Below are 24,874 nucleotides of genomic sequence, written 5' to 3'. Positions count from 1 at the left end.
TACAGTGATACCTTGCTAAACCAGACACTTCTGAGGTCATAAACTGTGGCAGATTTATGGAGGTGGTCATCTACATAGGTTTGATTTGCATTAAGGAGACCTTATTGGGACAAAATGTTTGGCAAGTTTGTGGAGGAGACCAGATTACAGATAGACCACTGTTGGAAGGTTCACTGTACCAAAAACAACTATCTTAAATTCCTACCATAACCTACTACATGCCATCTAGTACTCAGCCAAGGGAGAGAACTTTCCCTGGCTGATATTATTAGACTTGTGAAGTTGTGTACTGTGGATGGTTTTCTCCCACTTCCAGAATACTAGTTGCTATCATGTCTTGGCAAGCAATTAATGTCTTTAAAAATTTGATATAAATACTAAAAATAAAAAACATAAAAAAAATAAAGTTTCAGTTTGAATTTCGATACCAAAGACTACACAGTGATCTCAAAGCTATGCAAAGGCATTTTGGTATGGACTTACTTGGATTCCACAGGGAATGGCTCATACAGGAACTTCTTGTAGAAATCTTTCTTGAGATCATGAACTAGAATCACTGCTGTACCCTGGTCATCAAATTGTGGGCGTCCAGCACGCCCCATCATCTGCAACACATCTGGAATGAGGGTAAACAACTGAAATTGACCTCTTAAAACTTGTAAAATTCCTAAATATTGTCTGTGAAAACACAACAAAGGGGCATCATTACTATACCAATTCTTGTACGTAAGCAGCAAGTCATAGTTTAATGTGAGGCTGACCATGACAACACCTATAAATGTTGATGCCAAATAATCAGGAGTTTCTACTCGTATTACAAAATACAGGGGGAAAAACATTTTCCAGACCTAATTGTTTTAGAGCAAAAATTCACCCATTTTAGGAATCTGATTTTGTGTCCAGATTTTAGACTTTTTGACCTGTGATATAAAGCAGACTGGTCTGAACTGCACACAGAAAGGTGAAACTTTGCAAAGGTAGGAGAAGTTGGAAATTGGGAGTAAGAAGTGGCCAGGAGATGAAATTGATGGGTCCAATAAGCAAAACAAAAAAAAAAAAACCCATAAAGAAAAAGAAAGAACTCTAACTTTTACCCTCCTGCACAAGCATGAGTCAAATAGCCAATGAACAATGTTTCTAGCACAACTGAGCATCAGTCTAAGCACAGAACTCTTAGAAGCAGATGTATTTGGATGTATTCAGAATTAACCTCCAAAATGCATTCCCTACCCCCATTTCAGGCAAAAATGACAAAAATCTCCAGGGCCGAATGAATTAATGTGAGGCTGCCCTATCATGACTACACTAATACTTGTACATGTATAACTTTTAGTTTTTATTGTGACGGCCTACCATGACTACACTAATACTTGTACATGTCTAACTTTTAGTTTTTATTGTGAGGGCCTATCATGACTACACTAATACTTGTACATGTCTAACTTTAAGTTGTTATTGTGATGGCCTATCATGACTACACCAATACTTGTACATGTATAACTTTTAGTTTTTATTGTGAGGGTCTATCATGACTACACCAATACTTGTACATGTATAACTTTTAGTTTTTATTGTGACGGCCTACCATGACTACACCAATACTTGTACATGTCTAACTTTTAGTTTTTATTGTGAGGGCCTATCATGACTACACTAATACTTGTACATGTATAACTTTTAGTTTTTATTGTGAGGGCCTATCATGACTACACTAATACTTGTACATGTCTAACTTTTAGTTTTTATTGTGAGGGTCTATCATAACTACACCATTATACTTGTACAACTTTTAGTTTTTATTGTGAGGGCCTATCATGACTACACCAATACTTGTACATGTCTAACTTTAAGTTTTTATTGTGAGGGCCTATCATGACTACACTAATACTTGTACATGTATAACTTTTAGTTGTTATTGTGAGGGCCTATCATGACTACACCAATACTTGTACATGTATAACTTTTAGTTCTTATTGTGAGGGCCTATCATGACTACACTAATACTTGTACATGTGTAACTTTTAGTTTTTATTGTGAGGGCCTATCATGACTACACCATTATACTTGTACATGTCTAACTTTTAGTTTTTATTGTGAGGGCCTATCATGACTACACCAATACTTGTACATGTCTAACTTTTAGTTTTTATTGTGAGGGTCTATCATAACTACACCATTATACTTGTACAACTTTTAGTTTTTATTGTGAGGGCCTATCATGACTACACCAATACTTGTACATGTCTAACTTTAAGTTTTTATTGTGAGGGCCTATCATGACTACACTAATACTTGTACATGTATAACTTTTAGTTGTTATTGTGAGGGCCTATCATGACTACACCAATACTTGTACATGTATAACTTTTAGTTCTTATTGTGAGGGCCTATCATGACTACACTAATACTTGTACATGTGTAACTTTTAGTTTTTATTGTGAGGGCCTATCATGACTACACCATTATACTTGTACATGTCTAACTTTTAGTTTTTATTGTGAGGGCCTATCATGACTACACCAATACTTGTACATGTTTAACTTTTAGTTTTTATTGTGAGGGTCTATCATAACTACACCATTATACTTGTACAACTTTTAGTTTTTATTGTGAGGGCCTATCATGACTACACCAATACTTGTACATGTCTAACTTTAAGTTTTTATTGTGAGGGCCTATCATGACTACACCAATACTTGTACATGTATAACTTTTAGTTCTTATTGTGAGGGCCTATCATGACTACACTAATACTTGTACATGTGTAACTTTAAGTTTTTATTGTGAGGGCCTATCATGAGTACACCATTATACTTGTACATGTCTAACTTTTAGTTTTTATTGTGAGGGCCTATCATGACTACACCAATACTTGTACATGTTTAACTTTTAGTTTTTATTGTGAGCGTCTATCATAACTACACCATTATACTTGTACAACTTTTAGTTTTTATTGTGAGGGTCTATCATAACTACACCATTATACTTGTAAAACTTTTAGTTTTTATTGTGAGGGCCTACCATGACTACACTAATACTTGTACATGTCTAACTTTTAGTTGTTATTGTGAGGGCCTATCATGACTACACCAATACTTGTACATGTCTAACATTTAGTTGTTATTGTGAGGGTCTATCATAACTACACCAATACTTGTACAACTTTTAGTTCTTATTGTGAGGGCCTATCATGACTACACCAATACTTGTACATGTCTAACTTTTAGTTTTTATTGTGAGGGCCTATCATGACTACACCATTATACTTGTACATGTCTAACGTTTAGTTTTTATTGTGAGGGCCTATCATGACTACACCAATACTTGTACATGTTTAACTTTTAGTTTTTATTGTGAGGGTCTATCATAACTACACCATTATACTTGTACAACTTTTAGTTTTTATTGTGAGGGTCTATCATAACTACACCATTATACTTGTACAACTTTTAGTTTTTATTGTGAGGGCCTATCATGACTGCACCAATACTTGTACATGTCTAACATTTAGTTGTTATTGTGAGGGTCTATCATAACTACACCAATACTTGTACAACTTTTAGTTCTTATTGTGAGGGCCTATCATGACTACACCAATACTTGTACATATCTAACTTTTAGTTTTTATTGTGAGGGCCTATCATGACTACACCATTATACTTGTACATGTCTAACTTTTAGTTTTTATTGTGAGGGCCTATCATGACTACACCAATACTTGTACATGTTTAACTTTTAGTTTTTATTGTGAGGGTCTATCATAACTACACCATTATACTTGTACAACTTTTAGTTTTTATTGTGAGGGTCTATCATAACTACACCATTATACTTGTACAACTTTTAGTTTTTATTGTGAGGGCCTATCATGACTACACTAATACTTGTACATGTCTAACTTTTAGTTGTTATTGTGAGGGCCTATCATGACTACACCAATACTTGTACATGTCTAACATTTAGTTGTTATTGTGAGGGTCTATCATAACTACACCAATACTTGTACAACTTTTAGTTCTTATTGTGAGGGCCTATCATGACTACACCAATACTTGTACATGTATAACTTTTAGTTCTTACTGTGAGGGCCTATCATGACTACACTAATACTTGTACATGTATAACTTTTAGTTTTTATTGTTAGGGCCTATCATGACTACACTAATACTTGTACATGTGTAACTTTTAGTTGTTATTGTGAGGGCCTATCATGACTACACCATTACTTGTACATGTATAACTTTTAGTTTTTATTGTGAGGGCCTACCATGACTACACCAATACTTGTACATGTATAACTTTTAGTTTTTATTGTGAGGGCCTATCATGACTACACTAATGCTTGTACATGTGTAACTTTTAGTTTTTATTGTGAGGGCCTATCATGACTACACTTATACCTGTACATGTGTAATTAGTCAGTTTAATGTGTAAGGCTTTATTAGGACTACACCTTTACTTGTACATAGTTTAAATATCATAGTTTATTGTGAGGCCCTATTATGACCACACTTATACCTGTACATGTGTAATTAGTCAGTTTAATGTGTAAGGCTTTATTAGGACTACACCTTTACTTGTACATAGTTTAAATATCATAGTTTATTGTGAGGCCCTATTATGACCACACTTATACCTGTACATGTGTAATTAGTCAGTTTAATGTGTAAGGCTTTATTAGGACTACACCTTTACTTGTACATAGTTTAAATATCATAGTTTATTGTGAGGCCCTATTATGACCACACTTATACCTGTACATGTGTAATTAGTCAGTTTAATGTGTAAGGCTTTATTAGGACTACACCTTTACTTGTACATAGTTTAAATATCATAGTCTATTGTGAGGCCCTATTATGACCACACTTATACCTGTACATGTGTAATTAGTCAGTTTAATGTGTAAGGCTTTATTAGGACTACACCTTTACTTGTACATAGTTTAAATATCATAGTTTATTGTGAGGCCCTATTATGACCACACTTATACCTGTACATGTGTAATTAGTCTGTTTAATGTGTAAGGCTTTATTAGGACTACACCTTTACTTGTACATAGCTTAAATATCATAGTCTATTGTGAGTCCCTATTATGACCACACTTATACCTGTACATGTGTAATCAGTCAGTTTAATGTGAGGCACTATCATGACCACACTTGTACTTGTGTATCTATCATAGTTTATTGTGACTCCGTATCATTACGACACCTATATTAAACATGTGTAACTGGTTACAGATTAAAGTGATACCCTATTATGACAACTTACTTGTACATGTGTGACTGGTCATATTTTAATGTGAGGCCCTGTCGTGACAACTTACTTGTACTTGTGTAACTGGTCATATTTTAATGAGAGGCTTTGCCATGACAACTTACTTGTACATGTGTAACTGGTCATATTTTAATGAGAGGCCCTGTCGTGACAACTTACTTGAACATGTGTAACTGGTCATATTTTAATTTCAGGCCCTGTTGTGATAACTTACTTGTACATGTGTAATTGGTCATACTTCAGTTCAAAGTTTTCTTGGTCAGTACTCCAGCTGACAAAATAAATCCCCAAGCAATACAACTGTGTAGAATAGAAGTCTGAATTAACCCAAATGATTGCTTACACTTTCACGGTAACACATAAACATATCCTGAAATCAATATACTCTGAACTACAAATTATACAATAGTACATTGATTCAAGAATAAAAAATGACCAGTAATAAAATTTCAGAGCATCACCTAAACTTAATATTAAGGAAACTTCTGATTGGTAACCTTGAGTTTCATTTCTTCTGTACTAAATTTAATTAGTTATTTTATTATGAAAAAAAGACTTCACTTTATAAATAGAGTCAAACTGTTAGCATCAGAAAAATGGTTTCTGTGATATTTTATCACGGCAAGTAAACACCAAATACCACTGAATACATGAAGAATTCATAATTAAGATATTATGATGATGATATTAACTCATGATCCTGCATTCTTAATCTTTTGAGCAAGAAATAATAGGTGAAGCTCAAAACAACCATAAAGTTTAGTAAACTTGTCACCTTTCCTGCAATGATTTTACTACAGGCCCAGTAACATTTGACTTAACAAACCTGTGACCTTGACTGTGAACTTTTGACCTCACTATTATTCTGAAAATATGTGACAAATCTGATAAATGTATGCAAACAGAAGAAATTACCTCTTCATGCTAATTTTAACAACGTGCCCCTCAAAGAAAACTAAATAACAGTTCACCATGTAACCTTGATCTGTGATACATGGATTCTTCATCCTTAAAGATGTGCCTTGTATACTGGTGAATCTGGTAAAAAGTCAAATCCCCTCCTCATGCAAAAACTTTTACAAGAAACTGACCAGAGACCTTAATCTTTGACCGTCACGCCAGTACTGATAATTACAGCCCACTGTAAACATCTACTCTGTCCCAAGTCAATTCATCCAAGACAATAATAGACAGCACTACCAGATCCAAAAACCATTGATGAACTGCCTAATATTTAAACAAACGCTCCTTGGCTGTCAATCGGATGGGTTGATTCTTTCTCCCAATATATTTGTGAGCACAGTTTGATGACATTACTCACTGAATACAGAAGATATTGTCCTTTAAATTTTTTAACCAAAAGCTGATATCAGACAGGCAGACAAATACTGTAACCACTATGTCTCACCTTCTGCATCATCATGGATGAGAGACAATAAAATACAGTACCTGCAATCAATATGCATCATTAAATTCAGCATGCAAGTAAAGGTGCAATAATCATGAAAATCCCAACATTTCTACTGCTCTAACATTTTTCTGATTACAGTTGTATGCTAATGGTTTGGAACACTGAGTCTGAGCTGAAGTTTCTTGATAAACAAGAGCCCCATGTGGACCTGATATCACTCAACTCTCATACAATAGTCTAAAATGCAAATGTAGTAATAAGGCACAATCCTCTGTTGAAAGACTGCATAAGTGTCATTTGCAGGTTTTGCACCTGGTTGCTGTGGGGAGCTATGTTGGAAACAACACTTGTCCTAAGAAATACATTCTGATTTTGCTTGATCAAAATTGACTCATATTCTAGAAGAAGCTGACAAAAGGTTTTCCAATTGGTTGCTTGGGAAGTCACATGACTGTTGGGAAACCAGCCACACCACTGCTAGAGGAACCATATCTTATATAAAAAATTGACAAAGCACATTATTCCTCTAAAGTTTTATGATAACTAGCTAACTTTTCTAGAAAAGTTGAACATGTTTTCCAAACAGTTGCTAAGGATGCCACACCACTGTTTGGGGAGCCACTCCAGACACAATTTTGATAAAGCATGTGTTCAGAAACATTTCTGTCAAGATCTATCAAAATTGGCTGCTGTAAATTGATCTTGAAAAGAATTCAAAAATTGATTCTGCATTTTGGTTTCAAAGGAAACCACAACACTGCCAATGGAGTCATCCTGAGCACAATTTGGGAACAGCATGTCCAGGGAAACATTCCTACCAATTTGTCTGACTGAACTGGCCCAGAAGTTTTTAAAAAGTTGAAAATAGCAATCTTGATCAATCGCATTCTTGACAATAATGCACGTCAGACAAGCTTTATGGCCAGGTCAGCTAATAAACCAAACATATGAGGCCAAGCTTGGCATCCTTGAAACTTTGTAAGAGACTTTAGTTCAAGCTCAAAGTGCCAATGCTCTAACAGTCTGTTACTTTAATTAGAATAATGGTGAAATCACAGAAATTTAAGATTTTCCTTAACTTGGGTCCCTCTACTAAATAGTCAAATTTATGACACATGTACAGCATAAACATTAAACCTGATTTTGGGGTATTAAGCATTAACTTAAGTTTTTGCTCAAAAAGGTTTGTGAATCTGAGGCCTGATGTTATTAATATATATTATACCTAAATTTCAAATGGAAAGACTGGTTCAATGTTCCATCAATTAAAAATTATAACTAAATTCCAAATAGGATGATTGCAAATGGGTAGACTGGATCATGGCTGTGACTATTTCTTTATGGTTTATTTCATAATATCCACAATTACTAAAATTGAATGGATTTGACACTCATCACACTTTTATTTATTAGAACCTGATGTGTTTTATTGGCCAATATCTGCACCATTAGTATAATCCTAGTGCCAAATGAGTTTATTCATAAAATGCTTCGAGTACATATAACCTGATGCCCATGTATCCTTTCACCACATACAGACTGTGCATTTATCTTGTGTGGTTTTTTCAGTGCTTTAACTTTGCTTAAAATATTTATCTCCTGCATTTGAACATCAAACTCTACACTGTCAATGCAAAATTCATTCTTAAATACAACATGTCCTCAGGTTCAAAAGATTAATTTTTTCATCTGAAATCAATGCACAGTGACACATACCTCTCTGTACCTGATTGTAAAACTAATGCACCATTCCATTATAGTGATGCATTATTTTCAGAAATTGAACTAAGAATACTACCTGTTATTGGAAAGTCCACATATCTCTTAGTTTTGCCATCGTAATACTCTGTTCCCTTGATAACCACAAGGTGGGCTGGAAAGTTGACACCCCAGGCTAATGTACTGGTTGCTATCAACACCTGTAAATCAATCATCTTGGTAATTAGGATTACAGAGGCCATGAAAGACAATTTAAAAATATTAATTCTACCGTCAGTGTTAAGTCTCTCTAACACCTGGAGAAACAATCCAAGGAAAAGTGGAATCAAACTGAAGAAATCCTATAATCCTATAATCCCCATTTTATGAACTGTCAATGAAGTAAACCTCTCCCTCAATAACATATGCCTAGTTAATTTACGAACCTGCTTTTAATGTGGGGTCAGAATATACCAAAAGAATTGGTCCCTATTTGCTGAACATGGGGAAAATTGAGATCAAAATTTGTATATGAGACCTTGATATATATATATATATATATATATATATATATATATATATATATATATATATATATATATATATATATGCCACAGTCTATGTTTTCTGACCCTGGTTTTGTGCGAGTTATCGAGGAAGAGGTGTATATATTTTCTCAAGCTTTTGTCACTATTTTTATTTTCTTATGAATGAACTTTCAAAAATCTGTGTTGGGGGTATGGAGCAGGACCATAAAATTCATCAAGATTTAATAATAATAAAAAGTTCTACACTGATACATTGAACAGGTTTTAGTTATGGAGAGTTACTGTATATACTCATATCCAACTGCAAAATGCCAGATCGCCTGTTGCATAATGTGCAAGTATATATGTGTCTATGCAATTTGTTGGAATAATCAGTAGAACTAACAGCATAAATCCTGATTTGCTTGTGCATGATGCAACAGCAGATCAGGGTCTATGTTGTTTTCAGATGGACCTACCTTATAAGCAAGTACATATGGTACTGTATATTTGGGAATTAAATAATAGGTTAAGGTCAACATATCAGGGCTTTAAAAACCCAAGATAAATAAGTGGAATACAAATAATCTGATTTGTCATGGACATAAAACACACATAATGCCTCTAAAATTCACAGCAAATCAGACTTAATTCATCTAAAGAAAAGAAACATGACTGTCTGTTCCTTTTAATTACATTATAATCAACAAACACTGCGTGAATTTAAAAAGAAATGAAGTAAGGGAGACAACTGTTTTAGCCTATTTACCTGACAACTAGATAACCTTTGTGATTATACAGCTGCTGTCCCTTTCCATACCATATTGCAAATAATCTTGAATGGTTTTCAATGGTACTTTCAGTGCTTTATTTGTTTCAAAATGCTGAGAAAATAGGAGCAAACTGCCTTTACCAAGAACACACTGAGGCAACCAACCTAAGCTTGCCTGGGCAAGTATCAAACCCAAGACCTCAGATAATAAATCAGATGCTCCAACAACTGAAGCTGAAAAATTTGACTCTGAGAAGAAATCTTTAGTATTTAAGAAAAGGCAAAATACTACTAAACTTTTCTAATCCATTTTTAATGTTAACAAGAAATGTAACAAGATATTAATAAACATACAATCAAACTTTTTTTTATCTGCTCCCCTCAAACATAACAAATATTCAAATAAACAGTATGTAGGATGAATATGTTTGGGTTCCATCAAATCTACACAACTTGGTGACAATTACAGAGTTTGGATAAATGGCAAATTAAAGCCACATTCCCTCCAAGAATCATTTTAAAATTAATAAGATAATGTTCCTTACTCATAACTTTTTTTAAATGGTTGCCTTACTACTTAAATCTGCCTAGATTATCAATTTTGGATTATTTCATTTTTTGGGTAGCAATTTGATGTAAAAAAGAGACATGCTTTTGCTTAGCAGTTGGACCTTACCTGTATTAAGTACTATTTGCACCCCCACCCCACCCCCAAGTTAATTATCAGTAGGATATGCCTAGTTGCATGTGCCACTTTGACTTTTTCACTGGTTAGATTATGAGTGTGTGGTAAACAATGCAGTGAAAATCAAACTGAAGCTTTAACTGAAGAACATTCATACAGAAAAGCTAATTCTGTAATCTTTTTCTACAACATCTTCATCAACTTAACTGTAAAGACAGCAAACATATGTCAGAAAAATAAGTGATACCATTTCCAAAAGTAAAGGTTGCATGTCCTATGCTGCAGAGTAGTCTCCCTTGCTATTTACATATGACCGAGTTCACAACAGTACACCAAAGCAAATTTTAAAAAGTTATTTTCAGGATTAAATTTTAGATTTATAAATAAAGAAAAGACTGCACTGTTCATAATTTGTATAATTCATTAGAATAAAAATACTAATGGACTATACTGCACCATATAATATGCGATCTTGACTTTTGGAAATGGTGCTGAACTGATTTTTCTCATTTTCAATGCACAATGATTTGTATTGGATTACTTTGGAACTACAGTCCTTACAGTCAATCTACCAAGGTATGTGGATGATTAGATTCATTCTTTTAGGCCAGGTATGATTTGTAAGATTTATAGGTTACTGCATTTGTATGGGAAAATATGAACGAGTTTTGGGATGGAATACTGCACGAACTTGTGAGTGCAGTATATCCTTCCGACAAAACGACTTCATATTTTCCCGTACAAATACAGTAACCTTTTTATTATATGCTCATTTTTTATTCTACCTAAGGTTTAATTATAAAAACAAAATACACTACAAGAAACAATGTAAATGAATGAATGCCGTATTCCAAACTAAATACGCAAGTACAGATTTGTCATTACACAATGACATCATTATTAATGCGCACATAACTCTGCCCAGATAAATTTGAACTTAAGTTGCGCGCTCGACATAACGTTCGAAAGAAAATGGCGTGTCTAGTTAAAATTGAAATTTGCAGTCATATTGTGAATGAATGTGCATTGCAACAACTTTTCCATTTGATCTGGAATGAATATATTTTGGTATTTTGTTTTGATTCGACGAAAGTTTGTGATTTTGGACTGGATTCATCTGTGCAAATTATAGATGAAATACATCGGATTGAAGTGGCGTGGGAGAAGCGTGTTTACGTCTGCAAATGTGTTTCTGTTTCTGTCACTGAATATTAGAAATCATAATGTTGGAAAAATATGAAGTCTTTCAATTGCAGTTATCAAAAAGACGCTATGGAATTTAATGCTTATTTCATTTTGAGTGCAGTAAGGAGGATGCAATTGCACTTATCATCGAAATTACAGCAAAATTTTGAAATGTGTAATCCAGATTGAAAACCTATGACATGGCTCATGTAATTCGGATTTGCAGAATTAAGAAAAAACATTTTGAGGAAATTCAGGATGTAAAACTGTAAGTATATTTTATTTTGCCATTCTTATCACCAGATAAAGAAGACAGTATATGCCTTGTCACTTGCATGCTATTTGTAAGGACCTAATCTTCTGTCTTTTATATAATGTAGCTAGCCTAAATCCGTAACATTGTATCAACGCGGAATGTGCCAAAACAGCTGGTTTTTTTTGCAGTCCATGAAACATGTTTTAGTTCATTCAGAAACAAATTTAAACAACCACAACGTAAAGAGCCTCTTACGCGAGTGTATATGATTTGTTTACAAATCAAAAGTGCTGGCGCCTGCATCATTGTTTGTTTACAATAGAAAGTAGTTCCTTTATTCATGTGAATGCTATATGTGTATTGCATGCATTCAATATCAGGGAATACTGAACGATTCTGACAATGTAAAGTTAACGGGAAAAAAATGAGCATATAATAATATCCTGAAAGACACTGAAAATTTGATGACTATTGATACTGCACTCCTCAGAGATCCAGAAACTCCATTGCCAACCTTGCCTGTTATATATATATATATATATATATATATATATATATATATATATATATATATATATATATATATATATATATATATATATATATATATATATATATGTATGTATGTATGTGTGTGTTTTTTTTTTTCTCTCCAACATTCTGACATTTCTAACTACAGTGATATAATTTAAAAGCCTGTGAGGGATACATGTGCCAGACCTGAATCTTTGAGTTGACAAAGAGCTCCTCCACTATTTTCCTGTCCCGTTCAATCAAACCAGCATGATGGATCCCAATACCAAAGGCCAAGGTCAACTTCAGATTGGTGTCCTTTATTCCTTTTATCAAATTTTCCATCTAGAAGGAGAGAAAATAGCAATGTATCAGTCTTATATTTACATATATCATTATGAATAATTTAATCAATTCATTTTTTGTGATTTTCCTTTTCAGCAGTGTCATCATAACTTGTTAGATTTATTTTTAACAGTACATGCATAATCTATTGCATGTTGCTAAACTGCTTCGTTCATTGAATGTTATTTTAAATTTAATTACAAGCAGAATGCTGCCTCTTTACTTTGTTGTTAATGGAAGCCTTAAAATTTACCCACATAAGAAATGGTGAAGCCTTATTCAGAGGAATTTCAACATCACTGTGTCATAAATATATAATTTTTGCTCCCAGTCAACAGAATTAGCAAGTTTGAGATGCCATAAGGATAGATCAAGGTCATTAGGCCAAGACATAACCATTAGCCACATTCAACAAGTTCCTTCCTTCAACTTGGAACAAAACACATATGCAGTTTTGTATTTACTACATATCCCCTTTTTGATGCTTTGAAATATGGGGAACAGAAAAAAACCCCAGGGAAAGAAGCCTTCTGACAAGGACAGGACAGGACAAAGGCCCGCTATGATAAAAAGCCCCATCCCCCAGTTTAAAAATAAATAATTGTATTACAGTTTTCACTGTTTTAATCACAGCAATTTCAGCACACAATCACTGTGAGTGTTTGATTGAAATAAGAAAATATTTATAAATTTTGTATAAGTAATATAATTGTTAAATAGAATCTTTTATTACATGCTTTATATTTTTAATAATATAATTCTACACCATGGCATGTTAATTATTTACAAAGTGGGTAATTGCCTTTGATTGAGAAAAAGGTGTAATGAAACAGAACTTCACAATGAATGCAATGTTATAATATAACATGTTATCTACATTTGTTGAAACCAGCTGTTTTGATATCACTGAACAATCAATGTGAAGTTATTCCTTATAACTGACAATAATCTACTCACAAACCATATGGCTTTTTATTAATGACATGCACTTCAAAAGCTGTTTTTACATCAAAGAATGAAACAATCACAACAATAAAAAGTTATTTCCATATAAAATTGCAGGGATTCTGTGTAGTAATGATTTGTAGCCTAGTGTGAGACACACAGATGTGTGTAATAAATTTGATCATTTTGTTTGATGTTTATGAAAATATGCCTGTATTGTATGAAAAAATATAGAAAATACTTTTATTAAATTGTTTTGTAGCTATCAAACAAGACGCACATTACATTACACACCATACAAATTTAATGAAAGTTTTCTTGGGAGACCACTGTATAACACAGTAAATATAGTTAAAATAAATAAATAAATACATAAGATAGCAATCATACACATAAACAGTTCAATAAAAATTAAATATCAAGGTTTTTGTCCAACCCCAAGCTTGCTTTTGCACTAGGGTGCTTTTGTCCTACCCCTGTTGTGGCTTTTGTCCCAGGGACTTTTGTCCTGGAATCTTGAAATATATTTAGCTTTATTGTATAAATGAAATTCAAAACAAACTGGTATTTATAAAAGTTCAATTCACTACATCTAAAAATAGCAAGTATCAGACGTCAAAGAAGTCACACAAGTACATGTAGTTCCAGTCTGGATGTCAGATTAGGAATTGCATATTGAACAGTGTACTGAATGCCAGATGAAGCATTACTATGTAATGGGTATGTAAGATTCACACAAACATAAAATGTTCATCTGGTACAAATGAAGCAATGGTGGATTTATTCAGCATACCCAGTCTGATAAGCACAATATCCAGGCTGATAAACTTTACCGTTTTGGATCCCTTTAATTTGAATTATTCACTTGTTTTACTCAATTTGTTTGTTTATAATCACATAAATAATCATAAACTAGCCTGTTAGCAATGTTAACATGTTGCATGAGCAGGCCTAAAGGAAAATAACAGGCACATAGTGAATTCAGGGACAAAAGTTTTTTGAATTGCTAGCAAATAAAATCTCAGTCATAGAGGAGTCTATAAAAAAAGAACACAGGTTTCTATGCATTAATGAGGGGGACACAGTAAGATCAGGTATATGGTCAATCCTCTATTAATCAATAGTCCACATTGCACACTGAAAATTTTAACATTTATTAACTAGGTCATGAGAAAAATACTGTAACATTTAATGACCATGTCATGAGACAAATACTGTATTTAACATTTAATGACTACGTCATGAGACAACTACTGTAACATTTAATGACTAGGTCATGAGACAAATACTGTAACATTTAATGACTAGGTCATGAGACAACTACTGTAACATATAATGACCATGTCATGAGACAACTACAGTATTTAACATTTAATGACTAGGTCATGAGACAACTGTCCTTGGCATCCGTCCGTCTACGGGAGACAATGGCGCAGCTCCACAGTAAGCTTTTATTTATCCTTCTTTCTAGCTCTCTTTTCAGCTTGTTTTATTTTTCTCTTTTCCTCTGCGTTTTGTTTGTTCTAAGGTTTAATGCCATTTTTCAGCATAAGATAGGCTATACATGGCGGCCAGTATAACTGGTGGAGGAAGAACCCTGGAAAACCCATGGAAGAACCACCGACCCACGAGAAGCTACTGGCAGGCTTTCCCATGTACCCACGCTAGCCGAGCCTTGGACTCGAACCCACGCAGACAGAGGTGAGATGGCAGTGATCCGGAACGGTGAGCGCTTTAGACCACTCGGCCACTCGGGGCCCCCCTCTGCGTTTTGAACTCCCTGCCTGACAGCTAGACACCAGCTGGAACAGTTGTTTGCACAGCTCTCCCAGTCGTTCACATTGATGTTTGCCATCTTCACATCCTTCTTGCAAACATCTTTGTAGTGCAAATGTGGTCATCCAGTTGGTCGTGCACCTTCTGCTAACTCCCCATATAACAGGTCTTTGGGAATGCGCCCTGGGTCCATTCTCTTGACATGACCAAGCCAGCGAAGGCGCCTCTCACTGGGAATGAAGAACATGCTGTTCATGTTGGCACATTCTAGAACCTCTGTGTTGGGTACTTTATCCTGCCACTGGATGTGCAGAATGCGCCGCAGACATCTCAGGTGGAAGCTGTTGAGTTTCCTCTCGTGTCTTGCATAGGTGGTCCATGTTTCACTGCTGTAGAGAAGTGAGCTGAGCATGCAGGCTTGGTAGACATTAAGTTTAGTCTTCTCTTTGAGGTTGGGGTTGTTCCAGACTCTCTGGTTAAGTCTGGCCATCACTGCTGCTGCCTTGGCAATCCTGCCGTTCACCTCAGAATCAATGGAGAGTGAGCTGGAGATGTTAGACCCGAGGTATGTGAAGTTCTCGACAACTTCCAAGTTGTACCATCGATGATGACAGAGGGAAGGGAGTCTGTGTCCTGCACCATGATGTTCGTTTTCTTCAAACTGATGGTCAGTCCAAATTCCTTACAAGCATGGGACAGGCGGCATATCAGCTGCTGAAGTCAATCTTCCATGTGTGATGTCAAGGCTGCATTGTCGGCAAAGAGCAATTCACGGATGAGTACCTCTGTGACTTTAGTCTTAGCACGGAGACAGGCAATGTTAACAGCTTGCCGTCAGCCCTGGTATGGACGTACACTTCCTCACTGCAGTTCTTGAATGCGTACTGGAGAAGCATATAGAAGAAGATGGCAAAGAGTGTTGGCACAAGGACACAGCCTTGTTTGACTCCGCTGATGACTGGGAATGCTTCAGATGTTGCGCCATTGAAGCACACTGTGCTGTCCATGTTCTCGTGGAATGACATGATAACAGCAAGCAGATGTGGAGGGCAGCCAATCTTCTGCAGGAGTCTGAAGAGTCCACTCCGACTAACCAGGTCAAATGCCTTCGTCAAGTCTATGAAGGCAATGTAGAGGAGCATCTGCTGCTCGCGACACTTCTCCTGCAGCTGAAGTAGTGAGAAGATCATGTCTACAGTTGATCTTCCGGCTCAAAATCCACACTGGGACTCTGGGTAGATGTGGGAGGCTGGGATCTGCAAGCGCGCTAAGGCAACACGGGCAAAAGCCTTTCCGATGATGCTAAGGAGGGAGATGCCCCGGTAGTTGTTGCAGTTGCTACGGTCTCTTTTGTTTTTGTACAAAGTGACGATGTTGGCGTCATGCATGTCCTGTGGGATGTATCCCTGTTTCCAGCAAAGGCAGAGGAGTATGTGTAGGGGCTGGAGCAGTGCTGGTTTTCCGCTCTTGAGGACTTCAGGCGCAATGCCGTCACTTCCAGGAGCCTTCCCACAGGCAAGGCAATCGATGGCTTTTCTGAGCTCTTCCAGGGTGGGCTGTGTGTCTAGCTCCTCTATGACAGGCAGGTCTGGAATGGCATCCAGGGCAGTTCCGGTGACATTGTTTTGGGTTGCATATAGCTCGAGATAGTGCTCAACCCATCGCTGCAGTTGTTTCCCCTGGTCTGTGATGACTTCATCCATCTTGGACTTGAGGGAGGCGGTCTTGTAGCTGGGGGGGGCCTGTCGCCTTTTTGATACCCTCGTACATTCCTCTTGCATCCCCAGTGTTGGCAGCTGTCTGTATACTGTTGCAAAGGTTCAGCCTGTAGGTGTTGGCACAGCGGCGGGCGGTCTTTTGGGCGTTGTTCCTTGCAATCCTGAGGGCTTGTAGTGTTCTGGGGCTAGGTGCAGCCTTGTATGCCAGGAGGGCTTTCCTTTTTGCCTCAGTCACGAGCTCCATCTCCTCCCAGTTTGCCTCATACCAGTCGACATTCTTTCGCTCCCTCTTCCCATAAGCTGTGATGGCTGAATTGTACACAGAGTCACGGATATGGGACCACTTGGAGTCAATGGTGTCATCAGGTGTCACTTTGGTGAGGGCTTCCTTCAGTTTGCTGATGAACTGCTGTGTTTTCTCTGGGTTGCTTGCACAGCAGGTGTTGATGCGTGGGTGACCCTTCTTCTTGGCGTGGTGCAGCTTCTTGGGTAATATTTGCACCTTGCTGGCCACGAGGGAATGGTCCGTGTTGCAATCGGCACTGTGGTAGCTCCGGGTGAGGAGGACACTGGCCAGTTCTGCACACCTGGTGATGACGAGGTCAGGCTGGTGCCAGTGGCATGAACATGGGTGTCTCCACGACACCTGGTGGATCTCCTTGCATTTGAAGAAAGTGTTGGTTACACATAGGCTGTGGGAGCAGCACATCTCCATCTCCAGCAGTTGCTGACCATTCTCGTTGATCTTGCCCCTGGAGGAAGGCAATGTCGATGTTCAGTTGGGAGTGCTCTCTGTAAATGACGGCAGTCTTTCGTGCATTGTCGATCTGCTTTAGGTCAACGGTAAATCCAGGTTGCAAAATGAAGAGTTGGAGTCTTCTTATTTCTTTTTTTAGTCTTTCCTGGTGCGGAGTTTTGTGGCCCACTTGTCGAGATGGTTCTCTAAACTCCACACACCCAGTGAAGCAGGCAGGCCATGGCGGGCAGCACCTTACTGACTGGGGGCTGCCCAGCTTGAGGCGGGCGGTAGCTGTCCAGTGAGACCTGGTGATCTCTCCCACCATCGGAAGTAACCCCTGGCGCCAAGCTCTATGCCAATCAAGCTTAGACTTAGAACCGGTAAACTGCTACTTCTCGTGTTGTGCCACCACCGTACGACGATGCTGGAGTGTCCTCTTCAGTGGAGCTATGAAGCCTGGGCAGGGTGGTATGGAGAATCAGCTGTTGTCCATGCAGCAGATCCCCCCTCTCCATGCAGCTGGTGGGCCCAAGGGAACGACGAATGCTGATACAGCTTGGCACCAATGGCATCACAGGAGTTGCCAGAATGACGTTGAATTGAAGTCAATGTCAGACCACCTTAAGGACTCTGTCTCCGGATTTTCTGTCAGGGTTTACTCCCTTAGCCTTTTCCATGAATGGGTATAGCGACAAGGCAGCAGAGGTTTGGAATCGGAATTTTCCTTCTCCTAGATGAGCTACCATCCAAGGTTTATGAGTCCCATCTACCCAAAGCAACTGGTTTTAAGGCGCCAGCAACCCACCTTTACCCCTTCTCCTGTTAGTGGAAAACATGGTCTGCCGGACTTCAAATCTAAGCCACTCGCGAAGGCCAGGAGCTGGATTTTAGTTGACAGAGGCAATCAGAGACGCAAGCCATATGGGGCATTTTTGAAGGATTGGGGCGTTTGTCTCCCACTCCCATCCCGGGCAATGTCAACCTTAGACCACAAGGTCTGAGACAACTACTTAACATTTAATGACTAGGTCATGTGACAACTACTGTATTTAACATTTAATGACTAGGTCATGGGACAACTACTGTAACATTTAATGACTAGGTCATGTGACAACTACTGTATTTAACATGTAATGACTAGGTCATGTGACAACTACTGTAACATTTAATGACTAGGTCATACGACAAATACTGTATTTAACATTTAATGACTAGGTCATGAGACAACTACTGTAACATTTAATGACTAGGTCATGAGACAACTACTGTAACATTTAATGACTAGGCCATGAGACAAATACTGTAACATTTAATGACTAGGCCATGAGACAAATACTGTAACATTTAATGATTAGGTCATGAGACAACTACTGTAACATTTAATGACTAGGCCATGAGACAACTACTGTAACATTTAATGACAGGTCATGAGATAACGACTGTAACATTTAATGACTAGGCCATGAGACAACTACTGTAACATTTAATGACTAGGCCATGAGACAGCTACTGTAACATTTAATGACCATGTCATGAGATAAATACTGTAACATTTAATGACTAGGCCATGAGACAAATACTGTAACATTTAATGACTAGGTCATGAGACAACTACTGTAACATTTAATTACCATGTCATGAGACAACTACTGTAACACTTAATGACCAGGTCACATAATTGTTACAAGAAATGACATGACTATAATAATCTGCTACTGCAGTGGTGAACACAAAAAACACTGTCCTACCACCTCATGACATAACCGCCTTTCAAATATGGTACTATATACTGTACAGGCATTATAACACACCAGAAGATTCTAATTACCTCACAGTGTTTCCAAGTCTAAACAGTGCTAATTAGTCTTTGCCAAGTTAAATGGGATAGAAAAGAAATACTGGTTAATACAGCATACATTGTACCAGTTTGTTGTTTAACACAGATAAATTCAGAACTAAAATTACCTAGTGCATGTGTATGTAATTTGGAATTTTGAGGTAGCTTTAACAATTTTTCAGTCATATCACTACGACGTCTGCAGTGTGAGAATCTATAGTTATGAAGAGCACTCAGGCATCAAAATTACCTAGTGATGAAAACAGACTACAAGTTTATTCAAGTACTGGCCTAGTGTTATGTATATTTAATTTAATTTATATTCGATTTAACTTAATTGTGTTTGTAAATTTTAAATTGTTTTTATTACATTACATGTTAAAGTAATGTAATTTTGTTTAATTGAATTTTATATTTTCCTGAAATTAGTTTGACTTGACCGTTTAATCTTAAACACCTAATGCTGACCTAGTTCCTGACCTTGATTTGAAATTTGAACAATTCTTGTAAAAAGATTTTTATTATTTATTATTGTGTGATTGATAATAGTGAAATCAAGGCTGACTGGGACAATGCAACTTTAGACATGAATAGCTTCTATGATGTTCAAGAAATTATGGTTTTACTGTTGGGTTGGCCCTCATCCAGGAATCTGTTTTGCATCTCAAGTTTCTGTATAACCTTTGTCTATAGAGAATTTAATCAGTTGGGCATTTTACCTTCAACACAGAGAGATGTTTAATTGCGACTAGTTGAGTTGAAATTAGATTTTATGGAATTATTTGGACTTTAAAAGATGAATTCTTTTCCTTGGAATATTTTAGTGCTCATACAAAATTCTTGGACAGAGATATTTCTTGAAATTTTATTCAGAAATTTAAACACCGGAATATTTTTTTATTTCAACAAAGAACTGTAGACACATCCGTACTATACAGGTTATAGCATACTTCATCACCTTCCATTTTGGACTCGAACTCAAATTCATTAGAACATTTCATTACTAGGACTTAAAATTTTCAATTCTTGGATTATTCTCTATTTTTGGATTTGATTCTTAAAACCATAAATTCTTTTTTTCAATTTTACCTTGTTTTTCCAGTGAAATAAATTATTTGTTAAATTTTACAATGCTTGTTGCCTTCACTTTTTCTTTGTTACTGTTTATTAAAGCCTAAACACGCAACACCTGGACAAATTTCACTGTATATTGATCTTATCACTGGCTTTGAACTGATTTCTTAAACAAGACTTTCAAATTCCAATTTCTAACTGCCCAAGGCAAATTAATTTTCACAAAGGGCAAGTAAATATATTCACATGCAGATAACCCATTGGGAAACATGAAATCTAATAACATATATGTCTGCGTGGGTTCGAGTCTAGGATTCGGCTAAGGTGGATATGTGAGAAAGCTTGCCAGTAGCTTCTTGTGGGTTGGTGGTTCTTGCCGGGGTTTTCCTGGGTTCTTCCTCCACCATTAATACTGGCCGCCATGCATAGCCTATCGTGTGCTGAAAAATGGCATTAAACCTCACAACAACAACAACATATATAACATGCTTAGACAGGGATGAGAGTATTAATTTCAGCAGGCAAGAAAAAGCATGAAATCCATTTGCCCATGGCAAAGTTATGCTCTGAACAAATTTTGAAGGCATATCAAAATATGATAGCATTTTTGTATTTATATGTTATGAAGTACACATCAGAGATGTACCAGTAAGTAATCAAGTAAACTGTTACTGAACAAGAGATGTGTTCATGGAATAGGGATCCCTATCACAGTGACCTATTTTTGGCAAGACAAATGGTTCTGGCTACTCTGGCTATTGCTGGTTGAAAAATGTACCATACAAAATCACTTATAAGTCAAGTCAAGCTACAAACAACAAAGATCCAGATCTGCTGTAGCATAATGCACCTGGATATCACAGTCTATGATGTTTGTTCCCTGTATTGCTCCTAACAAACTGCACAGATCCAGATCTGCCTGCACATTTTGTGCCAGCAGATCTGGCTCTGTGCAGTTTGCAGTTGGATTCGACATATAAGCATGTACATATGGTATCTAAATACAAAACTTAACAAAGTCACTGATAAATCAAATTAAATCAAGGTCACAGTGTGCTAGTTTTATACTCACTGAGATTCATTAACATACCAAGCTGCATAACTCAGCAGCCAATAATCAACAAGAAACTGACCTGAATACAAAAGCAGTCACAAAAGCAAGAAATATAGGTCCCAGTAACTTAATTTTGTTCATTTTTTTTTAACTAACCAAGATTCATCCAGATATAAAGTTTGCTTGACTCTGCAGACAACAATTCCTGAAAAACTCACCTAAACACAAAACTTAACAAAAGTGTGAGATATGTGGAGAGGGTTCAACACTACACATCGCTTGCACATTTCAGTGGGGCCATATTCACCTTCATCTTGCAATTATAATTAGGTCACATCATCAACGGTTAAGTCCCAATCCAGTAAGTCTCCCAAATGTACAACTTACATTAATTTATTTTATATACACTGTATCTGGAAAAATTCTGCAAAGACTCAATGTTTTTGATCTTTGTAGATTCTTTAAATAGCATCTCTACCAAAGTGACCGATTTATGCACAGAATGTGATCAACATAACCTTGGTGATTAACACAACTCATTATTTATTCATTCTGAGAAATCTAAATGAATTGTCCGTGCATAACTTTGAGCGATCCAACCAAGTAATGGAAAGTCTCAACTGACTCATAAGCTTTAGCTGTAATAATAATTTTTGTTCATGTGCACCAAGAGGTAATCATAATCGGTAATAATATAATATACCACATATATTTGCTTACAAGTCAAGTCAAACTGCAAAAAAATACAGATCCTGATCTGCCATTGATAATGTGTCTGCAGATCAGGGTCTATGTTGTTTTGTTCTACTGATTACTCCTAACAAACTGCATAGACCCAGATCTGCATTATGTGATGGCAGATCTGGGTCTGTGCTGCTTGCAGTTGGACTCATCTTATAAGTGAGTACATATGGTGGCAATGTTTACGGGTATCTGGGTTGTGTTAAACAGTTTGACTTGCTGTTCTTAGATTCCAATGATGCCAGTATCAAACTTAAGTATTAAGTTCCAACATGTATAGGACTTTTCTAATGTACAGTTTACAGGACTTTGTAATATATAGTTTAGGGGTGGGCAAACTATGGCCCACGGGCTGCATGCGGCCCGCCAAGGGCTTTTATGTGGCCAGTCAAGGGTTTTCATGCGGCCTAGAAACAAGTCATCATTTGCACTGACTCTGTTTATGTTACTCTGTTTATCAAATAAATGTGCTTCTTTTGAAGTTTAAGTTTTCAAATATTAACAACATATTAACAACTGAAAATTAATTAGATGTCATTTAGAAAAACCTTTTGTTTTTGCTATTGCAAATATTAATTATTTTACTTAATGAACTATGCGGCCCGCGACAAGGTGTAAATTTGTGTATGCCGCACTTGCACTGGAAAGTTTGCCCACCTCTGATATAGTTCATAGGACTTCTAAATATATATTTTATAGGACTTTCTAAAATATAGCTCACAGGACTTTCTTGTATCATAGGACTTTTTAATATATAGCTCATAGGACTTTCCAATATATGGTTCAAATCATTTTCTACTAATACAGTTCATAAGACTTTCCAATATATATTTCATAGGACTTTCTAATATATATCTCAGGACTTTCTAATATGTTTTATAGGACTTTCCAATATATAGCTCACAGAAATTTCTAATAATATATCTCATAGGACTTTCTAATATATAGTCCTTGGAGTATCACATATATTTCACACAGCATTCACTCTGATCTGCTGTAGATACATAAAAGATCCAGCTATTTTGCAGGGTCTACATGGCTTTTTCTACCTATTCAATAAAATTAACAATTCTTGATTCTCCTAGATCTGCATGGCTACAGGTCAAAACAAAATAAATTGGCTGCCTCCCTTTAACAATGAACCATCTTTCAGATCCCACCAGCTTTATTATTTCCCTTCTGCTGATTTCCTCTTATATTTGTTACTTCTTTTCAGAAGCCACCTCCATCAATCAGCTGAATTTTTTCACCTACTGTGCCACTCCACTTTTTCCATTAATAATATTTTAGATTATTATTGCATAAATTGTGTAGTCATTCTTCATTACTTGCATAAAGTCTAGATGAAAACATTTCACGATAATTTGTTGAATGCTGTTTGCCTGAAATCCTAAAGATACTTAACAACATGGACCCTGATCTGCTGATCCTCTATGTACTTGGAGATCAGGGTCTACAATGTTATAGTTTCTTGTACATTACAAAATACACTAAATGCAATGTGAAGACTGGTAAATCAGTGTTCAAATGTTCCAATTTCAGATACAATCAAACCTGTCAAAGCAACAACCTCATGGAAGTGAGAAAAGACAGACAGATGCTTAATAGTTTTATTTCTTTAGTAAAGTGGTGGACTAGACTTTCCACAAGTGGCTGCTTAATACAGGTGATTGATTACAGTTATTCTTCCATTATACACAGGATCTATTCTATGATATACGAGTGACTGCATGATCCATGCTAAGTTCAATCAACAAATGCATTTAAATGAATCAACCAAATGCATGAAAATTGCACATCATATTTTCAAGCCATCTCTATATTTTTTCAAAACATTCATCCTGTATAAAAAAAAATTCCCCTTTTTTCAAATGGATGGGGAAATTTTTCCATAATTTTCAGTTCTAGAACAGACTGGAAGACCATGCAAGGTGCCAAATGAATGGGGAAGACCAAGGTGCCTAATGGATTGGGAAGACCAAGGTGCCAGCCTATATTTGTTAAAAACAGGGATGAGTAATTATTAGACAAAAACATCCTTGGTAAATATTTGAGAAAATTTAAAAAATGAGATGGGAGGGAGGCGGGCTTATCACAAAGCATGGATTACTCATTAGATGAACATGGAAAAACTCGTGATCTTTAAGGCATATTCCATTGCTGATTCACTGAAATTTCTAGCAGAAATATTAAAATATTTTACTTCTCCCCTGGGAAGTCTGAAATTATTCAGATATTGAAAAGCAGATAAAAAAAGTTATGAATATTTCATACAATGGAAGTAGGGAGATGGTCTGGAAAAACAAGAGATGCATGTGGGC

The 24,874-nt window shown here is 36.4% G+C and overlaps 1 protein-coding gene across 5 annotated transcripts in view; it reads right to left on the bottom strand.

Annotated features, from left to right (window-relative positions):
- The window catches only part of LOC149801214 (activating signal cointegrator 1 complex subunit 3-like), a 441,282-nt gene that overhangs the window by 131,166 nt on the left and 285,242 nt on the right, over positions 1 to 24,874 (bottom strand). For all 5 annotated transcript variants that reach the window (XM_089955269.1, XM_089955267.1, XM_089955271.1 and 2 more), the window contains exons 31-33: positions 12,532 to 12,669; positions 8,487 to 8,607; positions 484 to 616 (exon numbers count right to left, since the gene is read on the bottom strand). In XM_089955269.1, the coding sequence (XP_089811395.1) occupies positions 484 to 616; positions 8,487 to 8,607; positions 12,532 to 12,669 (392 nt within the window). The remainder of the gene's footprint in view (positions 1 to 483; positions 617 to 8,486; positions 8,608 to 12,531; positions 12,670 to 24,874) is intronic.

Source organism: Sinohyriopsis cumingii, chromosome 4 (assembly GCF_028554795.1).
Source record: "Sinohyriopsis cumingii isolate HCF-2022 chromosome 4, ASM2855479v2, whole genome shotgun sequence".
NCBI lineage: Eukaryota > Metazoa > Mollusca > Bivalvia > Unionida > Unionidae > Sinohyriopsis > Sinohyriopsis cumingii.
The sequence above is the reverse complement of the archived record's forward strand: the minus strand, read 5'-3'. Positions and strand labels throughout refer to the sequence as shown.